General features: G+C 46.2%; 2 protein-coding genes across 2 annotated transcripts in view; one reads left to right on the top strand and one right to left on the bottom strand.

The window, feature by feature from the left end:
- The window catches only part of TG (thyroglobulin), a 136,922-nt gene that overhangs the window by 58,496 nt on the left and 51,700 nt on the right, over positions 1-26,726 (top strand). The gene's annotated exons all lie outside the window — the stretch shown is intronic.
- The window catches only part of SLA (Src like adaptor), a 55,707-nt gene continuing 29,381 nt past the window's right edge, over positions 401-26,726 (bottom strand). The window contains exons 4-8 of the mRNA XM_072151163.1: positions 22,665-22,751; positions 6,684-6,787; positions 4,857-4,988; positions 1,187-1,319; positions 401-1,088 (exon numbers count right to left, since the gene is read on the bottom strand). Coding sequence (XP_072007264.1) covers positions 857-1,088; positions 1,187-1,319; positions 4,857-4,988; positions 6,684-6,787; positions 22,665-22,751 — 688 coding nt within the window. The 3' untranslated portion in view covers positions 401-856. The remainder of the gene's footprint in view (positions 1,089-1,186; positions 1,320-4,856; positions 4,989-6,683; positions 6,788-22,664; positions 22,752-26,726) is intronic.

Here is a 26,726-nt window from a genome sequence, read left to right as displayed (position 1 = left end):
TCAAATATATGAATAACTCCCCACACTCGGGATTGGCTGTAGAGGAGCAGGGGGCGTCGCTAAGCCCAGTGATGAGTGTTTTCATATATTTAAAAAGGTCACATGGAGAAGCAGTTTCCCAAGGGTGGGGGGAACTGCTCCTTTCCAGCTCCTCCCTTTTGGCAACTGCCTAGTCACACAGCAGATGCTAATGAAAGGTACAATATAACGTATCTTTTTTTCTGTAAAACCAATTTTTAATACAAAAACACTTTGGCAGTGTATGTACTGTGTTCTGTGGGGACTGGGGGAGTGCTAAAAATGGGTCTCCTGGTGACAGGTTCCCTTTAACAGTAAATAAATGGATTTTGGTTGTAGTTCGGGCACTCTGTCTCTATAAGGTTCGCCACCACTGCCCTAGGAGATGCATCACGAGACCCAAACTTTCAGACATGTGTCCTTCAAGTTGAGGATTGGAAGGTTCTTTGATACATTTTTCAGGGATCTCAAAACATTTCAGAACTGAAAGCGTAAAAGGATGTAAGAAAGTGGTAGAACTTCTGGTAACGTGTTGGTAATATGTTTCGAGGCTCTTAGTTCCAACACTGGTGGACCTTCCGGTAATTTGTGGACCAGTTCTACAGCAGAAGACTTCTCATAGCCTCATGAAAGGTGAACAATTCCTTCTCTGATCCCACTAATAAGTTCTTCTCTGACAAAACAGAAAGCCAGTCTGAACAAAGCTCAATCAATGTGATAGAAGTTCCATGTGACAGTAGAAGATTTGGGTTGTCCTCCTTAAGCAGTGTCCTAGTGAGTCCCAGTGAAGGGGAGAACTTTCTGAGGGTCTGGAGATTCGGCACAGAACTCCATAATCTCATCTGTAACTTTCCATATAATTTGCGCAGTCAGAAATGACACTGTTCCTAGAAAAGATACAACTCCGGCGATTCCGTTTTTCCTTTAGTTCATTGTTAGGAATGGTAAAGTTTCCTTCTCCGTCTTCTGCCAGGGACAGGTACGAGGCGATGCTTTGTCTCAGCCCATAACTAAGGAAGGAGTCATCAGTTTCCAAGGAAGTCTCTGGTTCTTCTGCCGCCAGTGACACCCTGCGGAATGAGAGAATCACATGTTACATCCAAGTAGCTATATACAGTATGAGACATGGGGACTATATGTAACTATACAGGGACCGGACAATACCCACCTCTTCATACTCTTCCAGTTAAATGGCTTCTTCCTTCTCATGACTGGAACTTCCTGCCGCACATGGAGGACATTTACAGACTGTTGTGTGAGGCACGGGGTGGTGAGAACACAGCACAAGCCATCGGCACTTTCTAGAAAGAAACAAAGATGAATCACTGTAAATAACATAGATTATCATTCTCCACCATAGGGGGCAGTATTATAGTAGTTATATTCTTGTACATAGGGGGCAGTATTATAGTAGTTATATTCTTGTACATAGGGGGCAGTATTATAGTAGTTATATTCCTGTACATAGGGGGCAGTATTATAGTAGTTATATTCTTGTACATAGGGGGCAGTATTATAGTAGTTATATTCTTGTACATAGGGGGCAGTATTATAGTAGTTATATTCTTGTACATAGGGGGCAGTATTATAGTAGTTATATTCTTGTACATAGGGGGCAGTATTATAGTAGTTATATTCTTGTACATAGGGGGCAGTATTATAGTAGTTATATTCTTGTACATAGGGGGCAGTATTATAGTAGTTATATTCTTGTACATAGGGGGCAGTATTATAGTAGTTATATTCTTGTACATAGGGGGCAGTATTATAGTAGTTATATTCTTGTACATAGGGGGCAGTATTATAGTAGTTATATTCCTGTACATAGGGGGCAGTATTATAGTAGTTATATTCTTGTACATAGGGGGCAGTATTATAGTAGTTATATTCTTATACATAGGGGACAGTATTATAGTAGTTATATTCCTGTACATAGGGGGCAGTATTATAGTAGTTATATTCCTGTACATAGGGGGCAGTATTATAGTAGTTATATTCCTGTACATAGGGGCAGTATTGTAGTAGTTATATTCTTGTACATAGGGGGCAGTATTATAGTAGTTATATTCCTGTACATAGGGGGCAGTATTATAGTAGTTATATTCTTGTACATAGGGGCAGTATTATAGTAGTTATATTCCTGTACATAGGGGGCAGTATTATAGTAGTTATATTCTTGTACATAGGGGGCAGTATTATAGTAGTTATATTCCTGTACATAGGGGGCAGTATTATAGTAGTTATATTCTTGTACATAGGGGTCAGTATTATAGTAGTTATATTCTTGTACATAGGGGGCAGTATTATAGTAGTTATATTCTTGTACATAGGGGGCAGTATTATAGTAGTTATATTCTTGTACATAGGGGGCAGTATTATAGTAGTTATATTCTTGTACATAGGGGGCAGTATTATAGTAGTTATATTCTTGTACATAGGGGGCAGTATTATAGTAGTTATATTCTTGTACATAGGGGGCAGTATTATAGTAGTTATATTCTTGTACATAGGGGGCAGTATTATAGTAGTTATATTCCTGTACATAGGGGCAGTATTATAGTAGGTATATTCTTGTACATAGGGGGCAGTATTATAGTAGTTATATTCTTGTACATAGGGGGCAGTATTATAGTAGTTCTATTCTTGTACATAGGGGCAGTATTATAGTAGTTATATTCTTGTACATAGGAGGCAGTATTATAGGAGTTATATTCTTTTACATAGGAGGCAGTATTATATTAGTTATATTTTTGTACATAGGGGGCAGTATTATAGTAGTTATATTCTTGTACATAGGGGGCAGTATTATAGTAGTTATAGTCTTGTACATAGGGGGCAGTATTATAGTAGTTATAGTCTTGTACATAGGGGGCAGTATTATAATATAGTTATATTCTTGTACAAAGGGGGCAATATTATAGTAGTTATATTCTTGTATATAGGGGGCAGTATTATAGTAGTTATAGTCTTGTACATTGGGGGCAGTATTATAGTTGTTATATTCCTGTACATAAGGGGCAGTATTATAGTAGTTATAGTCTTGTACATAGGGGGCAGTATTATAGTAGTTATATTCCTGTACATAGGGGGCAGTATTAGAGAAGTTGTATTCTTGTACATAGGGTCAGTGTTATAGTAGTTATATTCTTGTACATAGGGTCAGTGTTATAGTAGTTATATTCTTGTACATAGGGGGCAGTATTATAGTAGTTATATTCTTGTACATAGGGGGCAGTATTATAGTGGTTATATTCTTGTACATACGGGCTGTATTATAGTAGTTATATCCTTGTACATATGGGGCAGTATTATAGTAGTTATATCCCTGTACATAGGGGGCAGTATTATAGTAGTTATATTCCTGTACATAGGAGGCAGTATTACAGTAGTTATATTCTTGTACATAGGGGGCAGTATTATAGTAGTTATATTCTTGTACATAGGGGACAGTATTATAGAAGTTATATCCCTGTACATAGGGGGCAGTATTATAGTAGTTATATTCTTGTACATAGGGGGCAGTATTATAGTAGTTATATTCTTGTACATAGGGGGCAGTATTATAGTAGTTATATTCTTGTACATAGGGGGCAGTATTATAGTAGTTATATTCTTGTACATAGGGGGAAGTATTATAGTAGTTATATTCCTGTACATATGGGGCAGTATTATAGTAGTTATATTCCTGTACATAGGGGGCAGTATTATAGTAGTTATATTCCTGTACATAGGGGGCAGTATTATAGTGGTTATATTCTTGTACATAGGGGGCAGTATTATAGTGGTTATATCCTTGTACATAGGGGGCAGTATTATAGTAGTTATATTCTTGTACATAGGGGGCAGTATTATAGTGGTTATATTCCTGTACATAGGGGGCAGTATTATAGTAGTTATATTCTTGTACATAGGGGGCAGTATTATAGTAGTTATATTCCTGTACATAGGGGGCAGTATTATAGTAGTTATATTCTTGTACATAGGGGCAGTATTATAGTTGTTATATTCCTGTACATAGGGGGCAGTATTATAGTAGTTATATTCTTGTACATAGGGGGCAGTATTATAGCAGTTATATTCTTATACATAGGGGGCAGTATTATAGTAGTTATATTCTTGTACATAGGGGGCAGTATTATAGTAGGTATATTCCTGTACATAGGGGGCAGTATTATAGTAGTTATATTCTTGTACATAGGGGGCAGTATTATAGTAGTTATATTCTTGTACATAGGGGGCAGTATTATAGTATTATATTCTTGTACATAGGGGGCAGTATTATAGTAGTTATATTCTTGTACATAGGAGGCAGTATTATAGTAGTTATATTCTTGTACATAGGAGGCAGTATTATAGTAGTTATATTCTTGTACATAGGGGGAAGTATTATAGTAGTTATATTCCTGTACATAGGGGGCAGTATTATAATAGTTATATTCTTGTACATAGGGGGCAGTATTATAATAGTTATATTTTTGTACATAGGGGGCAGTATTATAGTAGTTATATTCTTGTACATAGGGGACAGTATTATAGTAGTTATAGTCTTGTACATAGGAGGCAGTATTATAGTAGTTATATTCTTGTACATAGGGGCAGTATTATAGTAGTTATATTCTTGTACATAGGGGGCAGTATTATAGTAGTTATATTCTTGTACATAGGGAGCAGTATTATAGTAGTTATATTCTTGTACATAGGGGGCAGTATTATAGTAGTTATATTCTTGTACATAGGGGGCAGTATTATAGTCGTTATATTCTTGTACATAGGGGGCAGTATTATAGTGGTTATATTCTTGTACATGGGGGGCAGTATTATATAATTCTGCTGCTCACCTGAATAGTGATTCACAAGGTGCTCTAGACACTGGAAGGTTAACCTCGGAGAGATATAATACCAGTTGTTTGGCAAGCGGAAGATTCTATAATGTTTTATTTGTCTGTGTTTGACTGATAATGAATAGGATCCTGTGAATAAGGGAAGAAAATATAACAGTCTATATGACAATCTTATGGCACAGCTATAATATTGCACACGTTAATTTATCAGACGTAATGCTGCTATAATACATTCTACACTGTCTTAATGGGTTCTGTATCTGAGTAGATATTAGTATGTAGTGATGTTGCTCCATTGTTAGGGGCTATGTGGTCTCATAGAGCCAGGCAGGTGCCCGCCGATGCCATTGTCTACTCTTACAAGTGCAGAAGCCGGATGCCCATTGTTGCCCGCTCCTGCCTCCAGCAGGGCAGTATCTGGCAGCATGAGGCCGGGGCATTAGATCCAGGGCTATTTTTACAGTCACAGACACGACTGTGGTCTCTTGTGTTCCTTTATGTGGTTGGTTGGGGGAGAACCCTTCTAGTTACTCTGACTGCTGTGGTTACTTGGGGCCGGTCACCCCACAAGCCCATTATGGTTTATATATGACTGTACATGTACCATATATATACACTACTAATTATATATGTAACCACAACCAGGCAGCTGCCAGATCTCCTCCATCCTGGAAGGTTTATGGCTACAGAGCAGCCGATACATAATATCACCCTGTAAGTCAGGGGTCCCCAAACTTTTTACATAGGGGGCCGTTCACTGTCCCTCTCAGACCGTTGGAGGGCCAGACTAAAGTTTAAAAATAAATAGCGGTACATGTGATTGGGCCCCCCTCAATTAATGCTGCCCCACCATTAATTATTTTACATGCTGACCCCCCCCACTATTATTAATTATTTCCTGATGCCCCTCCATCATTAATTATTTCCTGATGCCCCTCCATAATTAATTATTACCTGATGCCCCTCCATCATTAATTAATTCCTGATGCCCCTCCATCATTAATTATTTCCTGATGCCCCTCCATCATTAATTATTACCTGATGCCCCTCCATCATTAATTATTTCCTGATGCCCCTCCATCATTAATTAATTCCTGATGCCCCTCCATCATTTATTATAACCTGATGCCCCTCCATCATTTATTATAACCTGATGCCCCTCCATCATTTATTATTTTGTATAATGCATAATTAATAATTTTTTTATATCAGGGCCCCCTGGCCGCCACAATCTTTTTGCTACAGTTTAAAAAAAAACCAAAAACCTATACTCACCTCTGGCAGCGGCTCCCGCGTCTTCTTTCTTCTGGCTGCTGCCGGACAGGAAGGGGTGCGCGGCCAGGTTCAAGGAGCGATGTGCGCCGGGGTCGTCTTCCGGCCACATCGCTCCACCTGCAGTAATAGTGCTCGAGCGGACACATCGGCCGCATCGAGGGGCCTCCGGACGGACGGAGGCCCCTGCCCGACTGCCGCGACCTGCCGGGGGCCTCAGTAGGAGCCGCTGGCGCTCCAAGCCCTGACTGCGGCGGGGGCCGGATTACACTGTTCTCCAGGGCTAATATTTCACACTTACTAATGTCCTTCCTGCCAGGGAGGATTCTCAGTTTAGATTACACATTTATTGGTTACAAAGGGGATTATCCAGAGAACCTATTCATGTGGATAGACACCAGAGGTGGCGCTGCAGGTGAAATAAACACTTACTACTTGTTTTCCTTACATCCTAGACAACCCCTTTAAGATTCTAAAAAAGCCTTTTAAGGAGGACAGATCCCATTCCCTTACGTACGTATCAGTGCCACATGTGCTTGTTTTGGATTTTACCTTGTTTCGTTTCGCTTTGTCTGATCATGAAAGATCCGGTCTTCATTTCCGGGAGCTCTAATAGTTGTTCAGATTTCTCCCTCCCGACACCATCGAATAACCACCTGAAAAGAAAAACCCACAGGTTTACTCACAAGAAAATGCATCCTGACAGCCCCCTCCTCCCTTCTCGCAGCAGAAATCTCAGCAATACAATGGGGGTCATTTACTTAGGGCCTGATTCGCGTTTTCCCGACGTGTTACCCGAATATTTCCGTTTTGCGCCGAATTACCCTGTATTGCCCCGGGATTTCGGTGCACGCGATCGGATTGTGGCGCATCGGCATTGGCATGCACGCGACGGAAATCGGGGGGCGTGGCCGAACAAAAACCCAACGGATTCGGAGAAACCGCCGCATTTTTTAAAAAAAACTGTCGCTGGACACGCGCTCACCTTCACCAAGAATAGGATCGTGAATAGAGATGAGCGAGCTTGATGCTCGGTCGAGCATTAGCGTACTCGAAACTGCTCGTTGCTCGGATGAGTATTTCGCCCGCTCGAGAAAATGGCATCTCCCGCCGTTTTGCTTTTTGGCGGCCAGAAACAGAGCCAATCACAAGCCAGGAGACTCTGCACTCCACCCAGCATGACGTGGTACCCTTACACGTCGATAGCACGTGGTTGGCTGGCCAGATCAGGTGACCCTGGGATAGACTAGCCGCTGCCCGCGCTGCTCGGATCATTCTGTGTCTGGATGCCGCTAGGGAGAGAGCTGCTGCTGGTCAGGGAAAGCGTTAGGGTGTTCTATTAGAATACTGTTAGGCAGGAGTGATTCTCCAAGAACCCAACAGCCCTTCTTAGGGCTACAATAACGTTCTACTTTTTTTTTTTTATTTGCTTGTGGCTGGGCTTGCTGGCACTAATAGTGCAGCTAGTACCATATTGTGAGGAATTTGCAGGGAGACTTGTGTTTAGCTCTTAGTGACACACATATCCACCTCAAACACCGAAGTGGGACAATTTATTAGGGGTTTGATTTGAATTAGGCAGAGTCTGCTGATTTATTTATTTTTTACGTTTATTTATCTTATAACTCAAAGTCATCTGGCACAGCACAAAATCCAGTTGTGTGCTGTCAGTGTAGGTTAGAAACTAGCCATAGCAATAGGATAGCATCGTTTTGTTTAAAAAAAAAAACACAAAAAACACAAAAAAAAAAATTTGAAGTTTACACTTTAATTTTGAAAATGTTTAACCCGAGGGCTAGGGGTAGAGGACGAGGGCGTGGACGTGGGCGTCCAACTACTGCAGGGGTCAGAGGCCGTAGTCCTGGGCGGGGTGAGACACCACCTGCTGATGAGGGAGCAGGGGAACGCCGCAGAGCTACACTCCCTAGGTTCATGTCTGAAGTTACTGGGACTCGTGGTAGAGCACTGTTGAGGCCAGAACAGTGTGAAGAGGTGATGTCGTGGATTGCGGACAATGCTTCTAGCCATTTGTCCACCAGTCAGTCTTCCACGCAGTCCACCCATGTCACCGAAATCAGCACTCCTCCAGCTCCTCCACCTCAGCCTCCTTCCCCCCAGTCTGCCCCCTCCCAGCAAAATTTGGCATTTGAACCGGCATATTCTGAGGAACTGTTTTCTGGACCCTTCCCACAGTCACAACCACGGTTGCTGCTGAGCAATTTTCCGATGCCCAGGTTTTCCACCGGTCGCAGTCTGTGGGTGATGATGACATTATTGACGTAGTGGAAGAAGTGTGTAAAGAGGTGTCGGACGATGAGGAGACACGGTTGTCAGACAGTGGTGAAGTTGTTGTCAGGGCAGGAAGTCCGAGGGGGGAGCAGACTGAGGGATCGGAGGATGATGAGGTGACAGACCCAAGCTGGGTTGATAGGCCGGGTGAACACAGTGCTTCTGAGACGGAGGGGAGTCCTCGACCAGAACAGGTTGGAAGAGGCAGTGGTGGGGCCAGACGGAGAGGCAGGGCCAGAGCTGGTGCATCAGCGCCAAATGTTGCCCGTAGTCAAGCTCCCGTGGCGAGGGCTAGATTTTCAGAAGTCTGGAGGTTCTTTAAAGAAACACCGGATGACCGACGGACTGTGGTGTGCAACCTTTGCCAAACCAGGATCAGCAGGGGTTCCACCACTACTAGCTTAACTACCACCAGTATGCGCAGGCATATGAATGCTAAACACCCCACTCAATGGCACCAAGCCCGTTCACCTCCGGCCGGGCACACCACTGCTCCTTCCCCTGTGTCATCTGCTAGTCAGCCCCCTGCCCAGGACCACGGCCCAAACAGCTCCCGTGCGAAAACCCCATCTTCGCCTCCACGATCCTCCACAGCATCCACCATACCGTTCAGCTCTCCATACCCCAGACGCTGGAGCGCAAAAGGAAGTATAGCGCAACCCACCCACTTTTCCCGATGTGACGCCCCAGCCCTGCACAAGCACGTGTCAGAGAACATCATCTGTGCCCTGACCAACGCCGTTTCTGACAAGGTCCACCTGACCACGGACACGTGGACGAGTGCTGCCGGACAGGGCCACTATATATCGCTGACGGCACATTGGGTTAACTTGGTGGAGGCTGGGACCGAGTCTGACCCTGGGGCTGGTCATATACTGCCGACGCCGAGGATTGCGGGGCCTACCTCGGTCCAGGTCTCAAAGGCCTACTATGACTCCTCCCACCCCTCCTCCACCTCCTCCTCCTCCGAATTACCATCCGTGGGCATGGCGCCATCAGTCGGTAGCTCTAGGCACAGCAGCAGTGCCGTCGCTAAGTGACAGCAGGCGGTGCTCAAACTGCTGAGCCTAGGCGATAAAAGGCACACCGCCCAAGAGCTATTACAGGGCATCACGGCGCAGACTGATCTGTGGCTGGCACCGCTGAACCTGAAGCCAGGCATGGTTGTGTGTGACAACGGCCGTAACCTGGTGGAGGCTCTGTAACTCGGCAGACTGACACATGTGCCATGCCTTTCGAAACCTCATGGCGGCGGCCGCCCCTCGGTATTCGGTCCCCAGCCGCCACTACTTTTCCCGATGTGACGTCCCAGCCCTGCACAAGCACGTGTCAGAGAACATCATCTGTGCCCTGACCAACGCCGTTTCTGACAAGGTCCACCTGACCACGGACACGTGGACGAGTGCTGCCGGACAGAGCCACTATATATCGCTGACGGCACATTGGGTTAACTTGGTGGAGGCTGGGACCGAGTCTGACCCTGGGGCTGGTCATATACTGCCGACGCCGAGGATTGCGGGGCCTACCTCGGTCCAGGTCTCAAAGGCCTACTATGCCTCCTCCTCCTCCCACCCCTCCTCCACCTCCTCCTCCTCCGAATTACCATCCGTGGGCATGGCGCCATCAGTCGGTAGCTCTAGGCACAGCAGCAGTGCCGTCGCTAAGCGACAGCAGGCGGTGCTCAAACTGCTGAGCCTAGGCGATAAAAGGCACACCGCCCAAGAGCTATTACAGGGCATCACGGCGCAGACTGATCTGTGGCTGGCACCGCTGAACCTGAAGCCAGGCATGGTTGTGTGTGACAACGGCCGTAACCTGGTGGCGGCTCTGCAACTCGGCAGACTGACACATGTGCCATGCCTGGCCCATGTGTTAAATCTCATAGTTCAGCGTTTCCTCAAGACATACCCCAATCTGTCTGATTTGCTCACGAAGGTGCGCCGCATCTGTGCGCATTTCAGAAAGTCCAGCACAGATGCTGCCACTCTCAGGGCAGCGCAGCGCCGCCTCCAACTGTCCGCTCACCGACTGTTGTGCGACGTGCCCACGAGGTGGAATTCAACATTAACCATGTTATCCAGAGTTTACCAGCAGCGCAGAGCGATTGTAGACTGCCAGATGTCAACTTCCACCAGAACTGGTAGTCAGGTCAGTCAGCTTCCTCAAGTCTACAATGAGGAGTGGACGTGGATGTCTGATATCTGTCAGGTGCTGAGTAACTTTGAGGAGTCAACACAGATGGTCAGTGGCGATGCCGCCATCATCAGCCTCACCATCCCGCTGCTTGGTCTGTTGAAAAACTCTCTGATCAGCATGAAGTCGGAAGCTTTGCGCTCGTCACAAGAGACGGGGGAAGAAGATTCCCTTGTTGATAGCCAAAGCACCCTCAGGTCTGTTTCTCAGCGCATATCGGAGGAGGTGGAGGAGGATGAGGAGGAAGAGGAGGAGAATGTTGGCGAGACAGAAGAGGGGACCATTGTTCAGTCCTTCACTGTTCAGCGTGTATGGGCAGAAGAAGAGGAGTTGGAGGAGGAGGAAATGGACAGTCAGGCCATTGAGGGGAGGGAATTCTTGCGCGTTGGGACTCTGGCGCATATGGCAGATTTCATGCTAGGCTGCCTATCCCGTGACCCTCGCGTTCAAAGAATTTATTCCAGCACCGATTACTGGGTATTCACTCTCCTGGACCCACGGTACAAGCAAAATCTTTCCACTCTCATCCCTGGAGAGGAAAGGAGTGTGAGAATGCATGAATACCAGCAGGCCCTGGTGCACAAGCTGAAACACTATTTCCCTTCTGACAGCGCTAGCGGCAGAGTGCGTAGTTCTGTGGGACAAGTAGCGAGGGAGAGTAGGCGAGCAGGCAGCTTGTCCAGCACTGGCAAGGGTACGCTTTACAAGGCCTTTGCCAGTTTTATGTCACCCCAGCAAGACACTGTCACCTGTCCCCAGTCTCGGCAGAGTAGGGCTGATCTTTACAGAAAGATGGTGAGGGAGTACGTAGCTGACCATACCATCGTCCTAAATGATCACACAGCTCCCTACAACTACTGGGTTTCAAAGCTGGACATGTGGCACGAACTGGCGCTGTACGCCTTGGAGGTTCTTGCCTGCCCTGCCGCTAGCGTGTTGTCCGAGCGGGTTTTCAGTGCAGCTGGTGGCATCATCACCGATAAGCGTACACGCCTGTCGACTGACAGCGCTGACAGGCTGACGCTTATCAAGATGAATAAAGCCTGGATTTCTGCGGATTTTCATTCTCCACCAGGTGAAAGAAGCTCAACCTGAATAATTTATGCACTCCTCCTCCTCATTGTCCTCCTTCTCCTCCTCTTTGTACACTAAAGCAGAGGAAACTGGCTATTTTTGCCAGGGCCAACTGGCTCTAGCTATAGCACTCTATGTATTTAATTTTTCTGGAGGGCCACCTACCCGGTCCTCTGTTTTAAGCAATTTTTGGGAGTGCCACATACAGGCACTCAATCTATTGAATTTTTCTGGAGGACCACCTACCTGCTCCTCTGCTTTGAAAACTTTTTTGGACTGCCACATACAGGCACTCAATCTATTTAATTTTTCTGGAGGACCACCTACCTGCTCCTCTGGTTTGAAAACTTTTTTGGACTGCCACATACAGGCACTATCCAAATTAAATTGTCTCCATAGCAGCCTCCACATGTCGTCTTTTTAGCTGGCTCCACACGTTGTCTCCATTGCTACCTCCACACGTCATCGCCATAGCTGCCTCCAAAAGTCGTCCATATAGCTGCCTCCATACATGGTCTCCTTATCAAACGAGCTGTGTCAGGCAGAATTTTGGGTTGTTTTCATGGCTTCCACATCAAACTTGTTAACTTTGTCGCCACCCTGCTGTGTAATCCACAAAATATACTGGCAAACTTTTATCATTTACCGATATTATTTCAGCGCTTCTTGCGCATCTGTTTACATTCCCCTCACCCGCCATATCCTAAACTTATAAGAACGCTACTACACTTGATCTTATACAAAAGGTTCTTAGAAGTGCTGTTTGGGGAGTAGCCTAGAGACAGGGGCTTGGATTGGCGAAAGCTCGCCTGGCAGCGGAGCGCCAGCTCCATGCCAAGATCCAACTAACATAGTTTTAACTGCAGCACCTTTAATCTACTACTAGTTCACTGCCTCCATACATGGTCCCCTTATCAAACGAGCTGTGTCGGGCAGAATTTTCAGGTGTTTCACCAGATACATAGTGGAACTCGGCCCATCTGTCGCCGCCATGCTGGAGACCTGAAGTTTCAATCATAGCAGCGCAATATGAATGCCCCATACTGTCACTCTTAATCATGGAAGTCGTCTCCATGGCTGCCTCCCCATGTCGTCCCTTTATCAAACGAGCTTTCAGGTGTTTCACCAGATACGTTATGGAACTTGTTCATTATGTCGCCACCATGCTGTGTTATCGACTAAATATACCGTCAACCTTTTGTTCACATAGGAAATCATTTCACCTCCTTCGGTGAAACCTGAGTCCATTTAGGGTATGTCGCCATGCCACTCTCTAGCCTGCCGCTGCTGCCGCTGCCTCTGCATGCCGTCCCCTATAGTGTCAGGGTCAATTATTGCATGTTTTAGATGCTATCTAGCTTCATTCTGTCACTCTGTCATGGCCATGCTGTTGCCCATAATTTTGGCATAATGGTGCGATTATGCAGCCTCAGAGGCATCCATGCATGCTGCCCCTGCTGTTTCCTGTCCATTTCCGTGGTGTTTCCATCCTTTTCTGAGGTTCCCAGGTGTTTGGCCAAGCTTCCCTGTGCAGAGCCTTGGTCCCCTTCAAAAATGCTCGAGTCTCCCATTGACTTCAATGGGGTTCGTTATTCGGACGAGCACTCGAGCATCGGGAAAAGTTCGTCTCGAATAACGAGTACCCGAGCATTTTAGTGCTCGCTCATCTCTAATCGTGAACTCCGGCAGACTTCAGCGCAGCAGCGACACCTGGTGGACGTCGGAGGAACTGCCTTAGTGAATCGCCGGAAGACCTGAATCCACCGCAAAGAACGCGCTGCTGGATCACGAATGGACCGGGTAAGTAAATCTCATTTACTTACCTGGTCCAGTCGCGATCCCGCAGCGCGTTGTCCGACGTGGATTCGGGTTCTGTCAGGATTCACTAATGTCGTGCGCCCAATATCCAGCAGGTGTTGCTGCAGCGCCGAGGTCCGCCGGAGTTCACCTGCTTCTTCCTGGTGCATGTGAGTGCTTGATCTTGCGACACATTTAGTTTTTTAAATTCCGCGTCTTTTTCCAATCCGTCGGGTTTTCCGACGGCCACGCCCACGATTTATGTCACGTGAAAGCCGGCGCGATTGCACCAAAATCTGATCGCGTGAACCAAAATCCCGGCGGAATTTAGCGCAAACCGGAAAATTTGGGAAACCCGACGAAAGTGCGGCTGCGGAGCCCTTAGTAAATGAACCCCATTAAATGCAACTTGTTACCACTTCATCGCCCCCTGCTGACTCCTGGGTGTCTTACACTTATTGCAAGAGAGAAGGTGAATATTCATTCATACAATATAACGGGCTCAATCAGCTTTCACAAAAATTATAATTTTTGGTGCAAAGTGAGAGTTTCAAGATATAAAGCTTTTTATTTAATAGTGTCATTAATAGAGATGAGCGAACATGCTCGTCCGAGCTTGATGCTCGGTCGAGCATTAGGGTACTCGAAACTGCTCGTTACTCGGACGAATACTTCGCCCGCTCGAGAAAATGGCAGCTCCCGCCGTTTTGCTTTTTGGCGGCCAGAAACAGAGCCAATCACAAGCCAGGAGACTCTGCACTCCACCCAGCATGACGTGGTACCCTTACACGTCGATAGCAGTGGTTGGCTGGCCAGATCAGGTGACCCTGGGATAGACTAGCCGCTGGCCGCGCTGCTCGGATCATTCTGTCTCTGGATGCCGCTAGGGAGAGAGCTGCTGCTGCTCAGGGAAAGCGTTAGGGTGTTCTATTAGCTTACTGTTAGGCAGGAGTGATTCTACAACAACCCAACAGCCCTTCTTAGGGCTACAATAACGTTATACTTTTTTTATTTTAATTTGCATCTTTTACCATTTTGTGAGGAATTAGCAGGGGGACTTGCTACCGTTGTGTTTAGCTCTTAGTGGCACACATATCCATAGCAAAGGCTGAAGTGGCAAAATTCAGTAGGGGTTGGATTTCTATTAGGCAATAACTCAGTGTCATCTCATCTGGCATAGTAGTGTGCTTCCTTTGATACTTGGCTAGAAAATAGCCATAGGAGAATACAAACAGCTTCTTGAAGCCTACAGTAGCGTTCTATATATTTGATTTCTGGTTGATCTGCTGGTGGCTTTAGTTTCTGCAGTGCATGTACTTGCCAATTCTGAGCAATTTGTAGTGAGACTTGCGACCGCTGTGTTCTGCGCTTAGTGGCGCACATATCCATAGCAAAGGCTGAAGTGGGAAAATTCAGTAGGGGTTGGATTTCTATTAGGCACTAACTCAGTGTCATCTCATCTGGCATAGTAGTGTGCTTCCTTTGATACTTGGCTAGAAAATAGCCATAGGAGAATACAAACAGCTTCTTGAAGCCTACAGTAGCGTTCTATATATTTGATTTCTGGTTGATCTGCTGGTGGCTGTAGTTTCTGCAGTGCATGTACTTGCCAATTCTGAGCAATTTGTAGTGAGACTTGCGACCGCTGTGTTCTGCGCTTAGTGGCGCACATATCCATAGCAAAGGCTGAAGTGGGAAAATTCAGTAGGGGTTGGATTTCTATTAGGCACTAACTCAGTGTCATCTCATCTGGCATAGTAGTGTGCTTCCTTTGATACTTGGCTAGAAAATAGCCATAGGAGAATACAAACAGCTTCTTGAAGCCTACAGTAGCGTTCTATATATTTGATTTCTGGTTGATCTGCTGGTGGCTTTAGTTTCTGCAGTGCATGTACTTGCCAATTCTGAGCAATTTGTAGTGAGACTTGCGACCGCTGTGTTCTGCGCTTAGTGGCGCACATATCCATAGCAAAGGCTGAAGTGGCAAAATTCAGTAGGGGTTGGATTTCTATTAGGCAATAACTCAGTGTCATCTCATCTGGCATAGTAGTGTGCTTCCTTTGATACTTGGCTAGAAAATAGCCATAGGAGAATACAAACAGCTTCTTGAAGCCTACAGTAGCGTTCTATATATTTGATTTCTGGTTGATCTGCTGGTGGCTTTAGTTTCTGCAGTGCATGTACTTGCCAATTCTGAGCAATTTGTAGTGAGACTTGCGACCGCTGTGTTCTGCGCTTAGTGGCGCACATATCCATAGCAAAGGCTGAAGTGGCAAAATTCAGTAGGGGTTGGATTTCTATTAGGCAATAACTCAGTGTCATCTCATCTGGCATAGTAGTGTGCTTCCTTTGATACTTGGCTAGAAAATAGCCATAGGAGAATACAAACAGCTTCTTGAAGCCTACAGTAGCGTTCTATATATTTGATTTCTGGTTGATCTGCTGGTGGCTTTAGTTTCTGCAGTGCATGTACTTGCCAATTCTGAGCAATTTGTAGTGAGACTTGCGACCGCTGTGTTCTGCGCTTAGTGGCGCACATATCCATAGCAAAGGCTGAAGTGGGAAAATTCAGTAGGGGTTGGATTTCTATTAGGCACTAACTCAGTGTCATCTCATCTGGCATAGTAGTGTGCTTCCTTTGATACTTGGCTAGAAAATAGCCATAGGAGAATACAAACAGCTTCTTGAAGCCTACAGTAGCGTTCTATATATTTGATTTCTGGTTGATCTGCTGGTGGCTTTAGTTTCTGCAGTGCATGTACTTGCCAATTCTGAGCAATTTGTAGTGAGACTTGCGACCGCTGTGTTCTGCGCTTAGTGGCGCACATATCCATAGCAAAGGCTGAAGTGGCAAAATTCAGTAGGGGTTGGATTTCTATTAGGCAATAACTCAGTGTCATCTCATCTGGCATAGTAGTGTGCTTCCTTTGATACTTGGCTAGAAAATAGCCATAGGAGAATACAAACAGCTTCTTGAAGCCTACAGTAGCGTTCTATATATTTGATTTCTGGTTGATCTGCTGGTGGCTTTAGTTTCTGCAGTGCATGTACTTGCCAATTCTGAGCAATTTGTAGTGAGACTTGCGACCGCTGTGTTCTGCGCTTAGTGGCGCACATATCCATAGCAAAGGCTGAAGTGGGAAAATTCAGTAGGGGTTGGATTTCTATTAGGCACTAACTCAGTGTCATCTCATCTGGCATAGTAGTGTGCTTCCTTTGATACTTGGCTAGAAAATAGCCATAGCAATAGGATAGGATTGTTTGGTTCTAAAAACTCAAAAAAAAACAAAAAACACAAAAAAAAACAAAAAACACAAAAAAACACAAAAAAAAACAAAAAAAAGTAAAAAAAAAAAAAAAGTTATAACTCTCATTTTAAAAATGTTTAACCCCAGGGCTAGGGGTAGAGGACGAGGGCGGGGACGTGGGCGTCCAACTACTGCAGGGGTCAGAGGCCGTGGTCCTGGGCGGGGTGAGACACCACCTGCTGATGAGGGAGCAGGGGAACGCCGCAGAGCTACACTCCCTAGGTTCATGTCTGAAGTTACTGGGACTCGTGGTAGAGCACTGTTGAGGCCAGAACAGTGCGAACAGGTGATGTCGTGGATTGCTGACAATGCTTCGAGCAATTTGTCCACCACCAGTCAGTCTTCCACGCAGTCCACCCATGTCACCGAAATCCCCACTCCTCCAGCTCCTGCACCTCAGCCTCCTCCCCCCCAGTCTGCCCCCTCCCAGGAAAATTTGCCATTTGAACCGGCATACTCTGAGGAACTGTTTTCTGGACCCTTCCCACAGTCACAAACCACTTGTCCGGTTGCTGCTGAGCAATTTTCCGATGCCCAGGTTTTCCACCAGTCACAGTCTGTGGGTGATGATGACCTTCTTGACGTAGTGGAAGTGTGTAAAGAGGTGTCCGACGATGAGGAGACACGGTTGTCAGACAGTGGGGAAGTTGTTGTCAGGGCAGGAAGTCCGAGGGGGGAGCAGACTGAGGGATCGGAGGATGATGAGGTGACAGACCCAAGCTGGGTTGAGAGGCCGGGTGAACACAGTGCTTCTGAGACGGAGGAGAGTCCTCGACCTGAACAGGTTGGAAGAGGCAGTGGTGGGGCCAGACGGAGAGGCAGGGCCAGAGCTGGTGCATCAGCGCCACTGTCAACTAGTGAAGCTCCCGTGGTGAGGGCTCTTGCGGCGAGGGCTAGATCTTCAGAAGTGTGGAGGTTCTTTAAGGAAACACCGGATGACCGACGGACTGTGGTGTGCAACATTTGCCAAACCAGGCTCAGCAGGGGTTCCACCACTACTAGCTTAACTACCACCAGTATGCGCAGGCATATGAATGCTAAGCACCCCACTCAGTGGCAACAAGCCCGTTCACCTCCGGCCGTGCACACCACTGCTCCTTCCCCTGTGTCAGCTGCTAGTCAGCCCCCTGCCCAGGACCCTGGCCCAAAAACCCCATCGTCGCCTCCACGATCCTCCACAGCATCCACCAGCGTTCAGCTCTCCATACCCCAGACGCTGGAGCGGAAACGCAAATATAGTGCAACCCACCCGCACGCCCAAGCCCTTAATGTGCACATCTCCAGATTGCTTAGCCTGGAGATGCTGCCCTATAGGCTAGTAGAGACCGAGGCCTTTCGCAACCTCATGGCGGCGGCCGCCCCTCGGTATTCGGTCCCCAGCCGCCACTACTTTTCCCGATGTGCCGTCCCAGCCCTGCACCAGCACGTGTCAGACAACATCATCCGTGCCCTGACCAACGCCGTTTCTGACAAGGTCCACCTGACCACGGACACGTGGACGAGTGCTGCCGGGCAGGGCCACTATATATCGCTGACGGCACATTGGGTTAACTTGGTGGAGGCTGGGACCGAGACTGACCCTGGGGCTGCTCATATACTGCCGACGCCGAGGATTGCGGGGCCTACCTCGGTCCAGGTGTTTCAGGCCTACTATGCCTCCTCCTCCTCCCACCCCTCCTCCACCTCCTCCGAACTACCATCCGTGGGCACGGCGCCATCAGTCGGTAGCTCTAGGCACAGCAGCAGTGCCGTCGCTAAGCGACAGCAGGCGGTGCTCAAACTGCTGAGCCTAGGCGACAAAAGGCACACCGCCCAAGAGCTATTACAGGGCATCACGGCGCAGACTGATCTGTGGCTGGCACCGCTGAACCTCAAGCCGGGAATGGTTGTGTGTGACAACGGCCGTAACCTGGTGGCGGCTCTGCAACTCGGCAGACTGACACATGTGCCATGCCTGGCCCATGTGTTAAATCTGATAGTGCAGCGTTTCCTCAAGACATACCCCAATCTGTCTGATTTGCTCACGAAGGTGCGCCGCATCTGTGCGCATTTCAGGAAGTCCAGCCCAGATGCTGCCACTCTCAGGGCAGCGCAGCGCCGCCTCCAACTGCCCGCTCACCGACTGTTGTGCGACGTGCCCACGAGGTGGAATTCAACACTGACCATGTTATCCAGAGTTTACCAGCAGCGCAGAGCGATTGTAGACTGCCAGATGTCAACTTCCACCAGAACTGGTAGTCAGGTCAGTCAGCTTCCTCAAGTCTACAATGAGGAGTGGACGTGGATGTCTGATATCTGTCAGGTGCTGAGTAACTTTGAGGAGTCAACACAGATGGTCAGTGGCGATGCCGCCATCATCAGCCTCACCATCCCGCTGCTTGGCCTGTTGAAAAACTCTCTGGTCAGCATGAAGTCGGAAGCTTTGCGCTCGTCACAAGAGACGGGGGAAGAATATTCCCTTGTTGATAGCCAAAGCACCCTGAGGTCTGTTTCTCAGCGCATATCGGAGGAGGTGGAGGTGGAGGAGGATGAGGAGGAAGAGGAGGAGAATGTTGGCGAGACACAAGAGGGGACCATTGTTGAGTCCTTCACTGTTCAGCGTGTATGGGCAGAAGAAGAGGAGTTGGAGGAGTTGGAGGAGGAGGAAATGGACAGTCAGGCCAGTGAGGGGAGTGAATTCTTACGCGTTGGTACTCTGGCGCATATGGCAGATTTCATGCTAGGCTGCCTATCCCGTGACCCTCGCGTTCAAAGAATTTATTCCAGCACCGATTACTGGGTGTTCACTCTCCTGGACCCACGGTACAAGCAAAATCTTGCCACTCTCATCCCTGCAGAGGAAAGGAGTGTGAGAATGCATGAATACCAGCAGGCCCTGGTGCACAAGCTGAAACAGTATTTCCCTTCTGACAGCGCTAGCGGCAGAGTGCGTAGTTCTGCGGGACAAGTAGCGAGGGAGAGTAGGCGAGCAGGCAGCTTGTCCAGCACTGGCAAGGGTACGCTTTACAAGGCTTTTGCCAGCTTTATGTCACCCCAGCAAGACACTGTCACCTGTCCCCAGTCTCGGCAGAGTAGGGCTGATCTTTACAGAAAGATGGTGAGGGAGTACGTAGCTGACCATACCATCGTCCTAAATGATCACACAGCTCCCTACAACTACTGGGTTTCAAAGCTGGACATGTGGCACGAACTGGCGCTGTACGCCTTGGAGGTTCTTGCCTGCCCTGCCGCTAGCGTCTTGTCCGAGCGGGTTTTCAGTGCAGCTGGTGGCATCATCACCGATAAGCGTACACGCCTGTCGACTGACAGCGCTGACAGGCTGACGCTTATTAAAATGAATAAAGGCTGGATTTCTCAGAATTTCCAATCTCCACCAGGTGAAGGAAGCTCAACCTGAATAATTGATCCACTCCTCCTCCTCCTCCTCATTTTCCTCCTTCTCCTCCTCTTTGTACAGTAAAGCAGAGGAAAATGGCTATTTTTTGACAGGGCCCACTGGCTCTTGCTATACTTCATGCATTTAATTTTTCTGGAGGGCCACCTACCCGGTCCTCTGTTTGAAACAATTTTTGTGAGTGCCACATACAGGCACTCAATCTATTCCATTTTTCTGGAGGGCCACCTACCCGGTCCTCTGGTTTGAACAATTTTTGGGACTGCCACATACAGGCACTCAATCTATTCCATTTTACTGGAGGGCCACCTACCTGCTCCTCTGGTTTGAAGAATTTTTGGGACTGCCACATACAGGCACTCAATCTATTCCATTTTACTGGAGGGCCACCTACCTGCTCCTCTGGTTTGAAGAATTTTTGGGACTGCCACATACAGGCACTCAATCTATTCCATTTTACTGGAGGGCCACCTACCTGCTCCTCTGGTTTGAACAATTTTTGGGACTGCCACATACAGGCACTCAATCTATTCCATTTTACTGGAGGGCCACCTACCTGCTCCTCTGGTTTGAAGAATTTTTGGGACTGCCACATACAGGCACTCAATCTATTCCATTTTACTGGAGGGCCACCTACCTGCTCCTCTGGTTTGAAAAATGTTTGGGACTGCCACATACAGGCACTATCCAAATTAAATTGTCTCCATAGCAGCCTCCACACGTTGTCTCCATTGCTACCTCCAAAAGTCGTCCATATAGCTGCCTCCATACATCGTCCCTTTATCAAACGAGGTGTGTCAGGCAGAAATTTGGGTTGTTTTCATGGATTCCACATCAAAGTTGTTAACTTTGTCGCCACCCTGCTGTGTTATCCACAAAATATACTAATAAACTTTTATCATTTACCAATATTATTTCAGCGCTTCTTGCGCATCTGTTTACATTCCCCTCACCCGCCATATCCCAAACTTATAAGAACGCTACTACACTTAACTTGGTGCAGGCTGGGACCGAGTCTGACCCTGGGGCTGGTCATATACTGCCGACGCAGAGAATTGCGGGGCCTACCTCGGTCCAGGTCTCAAAGGCCTACTATACCTCCTCCCACCCCTCCTCCACCTCCTCCTCCTCCGAATTACCATCCGTGGGCATGGCGCCATCAGTCGGTAGCTCTAGGCACAGCAGCAGTGCCGTCGCTAAGCGACAGCAGGCGGTGCTGAAACTGCTGAGCCTAGGCGATAAAAGGCACACCGCCCAAGAGCTATTACAGGGCATTCCACATCAAAGTTGTTAACTTTGTCGCCACCCTGCTGTGTAATCCACAAAATATACTGGCAAACTTTTACCATTTAGGGATATTATTTCAGCGCTTCTTGCGCATCTGTTTACATTCCCCTCACCCGCCATATCCTAAACTTATAAGAACGCTACTACACTTGATCTTATACAAAAGTGCTGTTTGGGGAGTAGCCTAGAGACAGGGGCTTGGATTTGCGAAAGCTCGCCTGGCAGCGGAGCGCCAGCTCCATGCGCATCATGCGCTTCTTGCGCATCTGTTTACATTCCCCTCACCCGGCATATCCTAAACTTATAAGAACGCTACTACACTTGATCTTATACAAAAGTGCTGTTTGGGGAGTAGCCTAGAGACAGGGGCTTGGATTGGCGAAAGCTCGTCTGGCAGCGGAGCGCCAGCTCCATGCCAAGATCCAACTAACATAGTTTTAACTGCAGCACCTTTAATCTACTACTAGTTCACTGCCTCCATACATGGTCCCCTTATCAAACGAGCTGTGTCAGGCAGAATTTTGGGTTGTTTTCATGGCTTCCATGTTAACTTTGTCGCCACCCTGCTGTGTAATCCACAAAATATACTGGCAAACTTTTATCATGTACCGATATTATTTGAGCACTTCTTGCTCACCTCCTTTGGTTCCTCTCTGCCACCCATTGGTTTGAAGCCTGAGTCCATTTAGGGTATGTCGCCATGCCACTCTCTAGCCTGCCGCTGCCTCTGCATGCCGTCCCCTATAGTGTCAGGGTCAATTATTGGATGTTTTAGATGCTATCTAGCTTCATTCTGTCACTCTGTCATGGCCATGCTGTTGCCCATAATTTTGGCATAATGGTGCGTTTAAGCAGCCTCAGAGGCATCCATGCATGCTGCCCCTGCTGTTTCCTGTCCATTTCCGTGGTGTTTCCATCCTTTTCTGAGGTTCCCAGGTGTTTGGCCAAGCTTCCCTGTGCAGAGCCTTGGTCCTCTTGAAAAATGCTCGAGTCTCCCATTGACTTCAATGGGGTTCGTTATTCGAGACGAGCACTCGAGCATCGGGAAAAGTTCGTCTCGAATAACGAGTACCCGAGCATTTTAGTGTTCGCTCATCTCTAGTCATTAACAATATTAAAAAAAAAAAAATGAATGGGAAATAAACAGGTCACCTCCCCTTTAAGAGCTGGTATGAGCGGCTGTGCACTCACCCATGATAGACTTTGGCTACACACTTGGATGGAATATAGTTCTCACGTCCAGTTCTGAGGGATACGACTCTCCACCATCCTCCCTCACTGTAATAGAAGGAAGAAGAAAACATTGGAATATTGTATGAACAAACCTGGAGAATATGAACAGAAATGATGCCGCTCTCCAGCTGTAAAAAGGTTTTTCTTCCCCGAATATTCAGTAACATTACAAATATTTTATATGGTGGAGCTTAAAGGGATCTGTCAGTGGTATTGACTGTGCAGTACTGCTCCCAGTGTTAGGTATTGTCCCTGGATAGATGTGTAATCAGACCTTTGTGTATATTGTTAGTAGCAGCAGGACTGTGAAATTTGGTTTTATAAGCAAGGATTTTAGCTTCTCCAAGTGCACTGGGGGTGTGTCCTCACACTGCTGTGCTCCCTGCAGGTATTGTTAGGTATTGTTCCTGGAGAGATTTGTAATCATACCTCTGTGCATGTTATTAGTAGCAGCAGGATTGTGAAATCTGGGGGCATATCCTCACACAGCTGACCTCTGTGCTCTCGATAGCCTGTGTTATGCATTGTTCCTGGTGAGATGCGTCATCATACCTCTGTGTATGTTATTAGTAGTAGCAGGATTGTGAAATCTTGTGTCGTATCCTCACACTGCTGTCCTCTGTGCTCTCTGTAGGCATTGTCCCTGGACAGATGTGTAATCATGAACTATGAAACCTGGCGGCTCACACTGCTGTGCTCTAAGCCCTATGATTAAACTGGTTTTCAGCCTCTCCCCTCTCCTTTAAATCTGTAGAAGGCTTCTGGATGAATGATACATCACTTCCTTAGAGAGAAGGGAGTGATAAGCAGTTTATTGCAGAGAGCTCAGAGCACAGTAATGTATCTACAACACTGGTACATAAAATCTTATTTCACAGTCCTGCTGCTACTAATGATATGGAAATGTTTTGGTAGAGGTAGAGGTTGGTGGAGCCCAGTTGGCAAATTTCTTGTCTCAATTTTTTCTTGATATATTATGATCCTATAGGGAATTGTGAACATTCCCTTCTACAGCTTTCACTCAGAGCATCTCGATGTAGGTTCCTTTGTAGTGAATGGGAGCTACTGTGCAGTAACCTAGTTTGACCACTACACATAGAGCGGCGCTGTCTGCTTCTTGTTCCGTTCTATTTTTATTAGCAGCTGAGAACATCTGATCTGTGGGTGCTGGGTGGTGAACACCTATTATTCAATCTATATGTTACCACTATTTTTTTTTTAGCCTGGATCACCCCTTTAAGGTTCCTTATTGTCTCTCATATAGAAGGTCCTGGAGTTTTTTGTCCTTTTACTTCTGTTTCCTGACCATTGCTCCGGCCGTCTACTCCATAGGGTCACTGTGGCGCCACCTATCTGATCATTGGGTACTGCATTGCACAATGGGAGCACTATTATGGTTACTATGTGGCGGTTACTGTATGTTGCCACTATATGGTTCCATTATATTTGGAATAATAGCAATATTTAACCTCTGTAGTAAGATTTTCCCCGGAGTCCTCCATGACCCTGATTCTAGGACATCTTTTTGGTCTTCGCATTGATTTTCTCACATGTATCGGATTTGCATCAGCGCTTTTTGAGGTTTCTTGTTTTTCTCACATACAGGAAAGTCGTGTTCCATTGTGTGATTCCCACCTGCTACTATACCGCCCTGTATACAGCGTATACTGATACATCTTACCATGGTGATAGCAGGGGGTGTAATACATATATTACCGCCATACACTGCCCTCTCACTATGTCAGGGAATTATATGGGAACCCACACCACCCCATGTAATACACCGCCCCATGTAATACACCTACTGTATAATGCTGCTATAAGGGATCTGATACAGGCAGTCCCCGGGTTATGTACAAAATAGGTTCTGTAGGTTTGTTCTTAAGTTGAATTTGTATATAAGTTGGAACTGCATATTTTTATAATTGTATCTCCAGACGTAATTTTTTTGGTCTCTGTTGGATTTTTAAAAAGTTGGGTTGTCATAAGAACCAGGAGTAACAATACAACTAAGTTGCAGACACCTGTGATAACTGTTACAGCTGATCTTGGTAAACTAAGGCTAAAGTACAATAAATTACCAACATCCAGAGGTCCGTTTGTAACTAAGGGTCGTCTGTAAGTTGGGTGTTCTTAAGTAGGGGACCACCTGTAGTTAGATACAGATTCTAGGTATTGTACTAGTGATGGGAAGTCCGGCTCTTCTTAGTGAGCTGGATCATCAGACTCCACTCACTAAGAGCTCCTGTACGGCTCCCTATTAAATATATGGGCCAGTCAGTCACCCCAACCATTCCACTTTTTACCCGATTGTATCAAATTAAAGGGGGCTTGGTGAGCCGGTTAAGGACAGGGTTTAGTGAGCCATCGGCTCACTGATGGGAGAGGGCTACCGTGGTTTATGAACAAGAGCCGGCTCTTAGAGCTGACTCGTTCGCAAACGACACATCACTATGTTGGACACACATTTTTCCTTACACAAAACATGAAGAAGGAAGTAATAAAGGAATTGTGTTTCTAAGAGAAATATTTACTTTTATTGCTACATATTATAATCTCTGGCATCTGACTCTGGAGAAGTAATAATAGCTGTTAATACTAGTAGAAACGGCGATAATAATATATAATGATATAAATAACAGTGATATAGTACAAATACTATTACTACTAATTCTACCACTTCTAATAATAACAACCATATAACATACATATAACAATCCTATAATGATACATTTAATTGTATAATAGTTCCATGAAAATGCTACAAAATATAATCAAATATCGCACATAAGTAAAGGAAACCTACCACCATTTACTATCAGAAGTAGCTCTCTAATCTGTAATCTAATAATCCTGGAACATAACTTGTTACAAACTTTATTTTAGTAACATGCAAAGTAACTGCAGAGGCTAATGGGGTGTGTCCTAGCCTGGTCAGGCACTGGGAGTTGAGCCTAGGACACGCCCCAGTAGCCTATGCAGGTAATTTACATATCGCTAAAATAAAGGGGGTCATTTATCTTCTTTCCCCCTTCTCCGAGCTCTTTTTGCGCCTTTTGTGAGTCTATTTTTTGCACCTGTCAAACAAAGGTGGAATTTTATTAGGTGGAAATTTTAAAAAAGGTGCAATTTTCTGCGCAAATCATATCATTACCTTTCCTAAGAATGGTCAGGACTGGCGTGTTATTGCAAAATAATTGCGCCCATATAGGAAAAAAAGCACAAAAAATTGCGCAAATACCTCAGAAAATTACTAAGTGTCTGAGGGGTAAGTGTCTGAGGAAGTCACCAGTGAGGTGACGATACGCGTGGGGTCTGCTCCACATCCCTCCCCGTCTGACTTGGCCTGCCTGCGGCACTTGCTTCCACCTTTATCCAGATAGGTACCGCTCACGCATTGCCCTAATTAGTGGCATTGCATCTTTTCTCAGGCAGCCTTGCCCTGATTACCAGGTTTTTGTATACCTAGTTCCATTCAGCTATTGACTTTTTTCACTTGCTATTATATTGTTGATTGTGGTCTGGACACTTGGTGTCATTCTGCACATTCATTCACACAAACCTTTGGATTGTCTGTACGTGGGAGGGACTACAGGGTCCATTGACCCTTGGTAGCCAGATACACCTTTGTGTGTATCTTCTTAAGTGTTTTTAATTTTTTCTCTGTCCTGTTTATATGTGTGGTAATTTACAATAAAATATTTTGTTATTTATGGTCAGTCCCTTGTACGTATCCCATCTTTTTCTTCAGTGTTGTTATAAATTAATGACTAATATTATAGCAGAGAGATACTGTAACTGGTGCTATTTCAGCGATACAATAATGATCACTACTGCTTCAACAATGAAGTAAAAAACAACAAGAAACAATAATAGTTCTAGTAAATATAACAATAATTATAATAATTAGATTCATAACAAAATACAACTGGTAAAAATACTCCTATTAATAGGGAGAAAACTACTTCTGTTATTGATACCAGGACTACAACTCACTCTTCTGCTACTAATAAAAATAAC

The sequence above is a fragment of the Engystomops pustulosus genome, chromosome 5, assembly GCF_040894005.1.
Source record: "Engystomops pustulosus chromosome 5, aEngPut4.maternal, whole genome shotgun sequence".
Lineage (NCBI taxonomy): Eukaryota > Metazoa > Chordata > Amphibia > Anura > Leptodactylidae > Engystomops > Engystomops pustulosus.
This window is presented reverse-complemented; position numbering and strand designations above follow the sequence as displayed.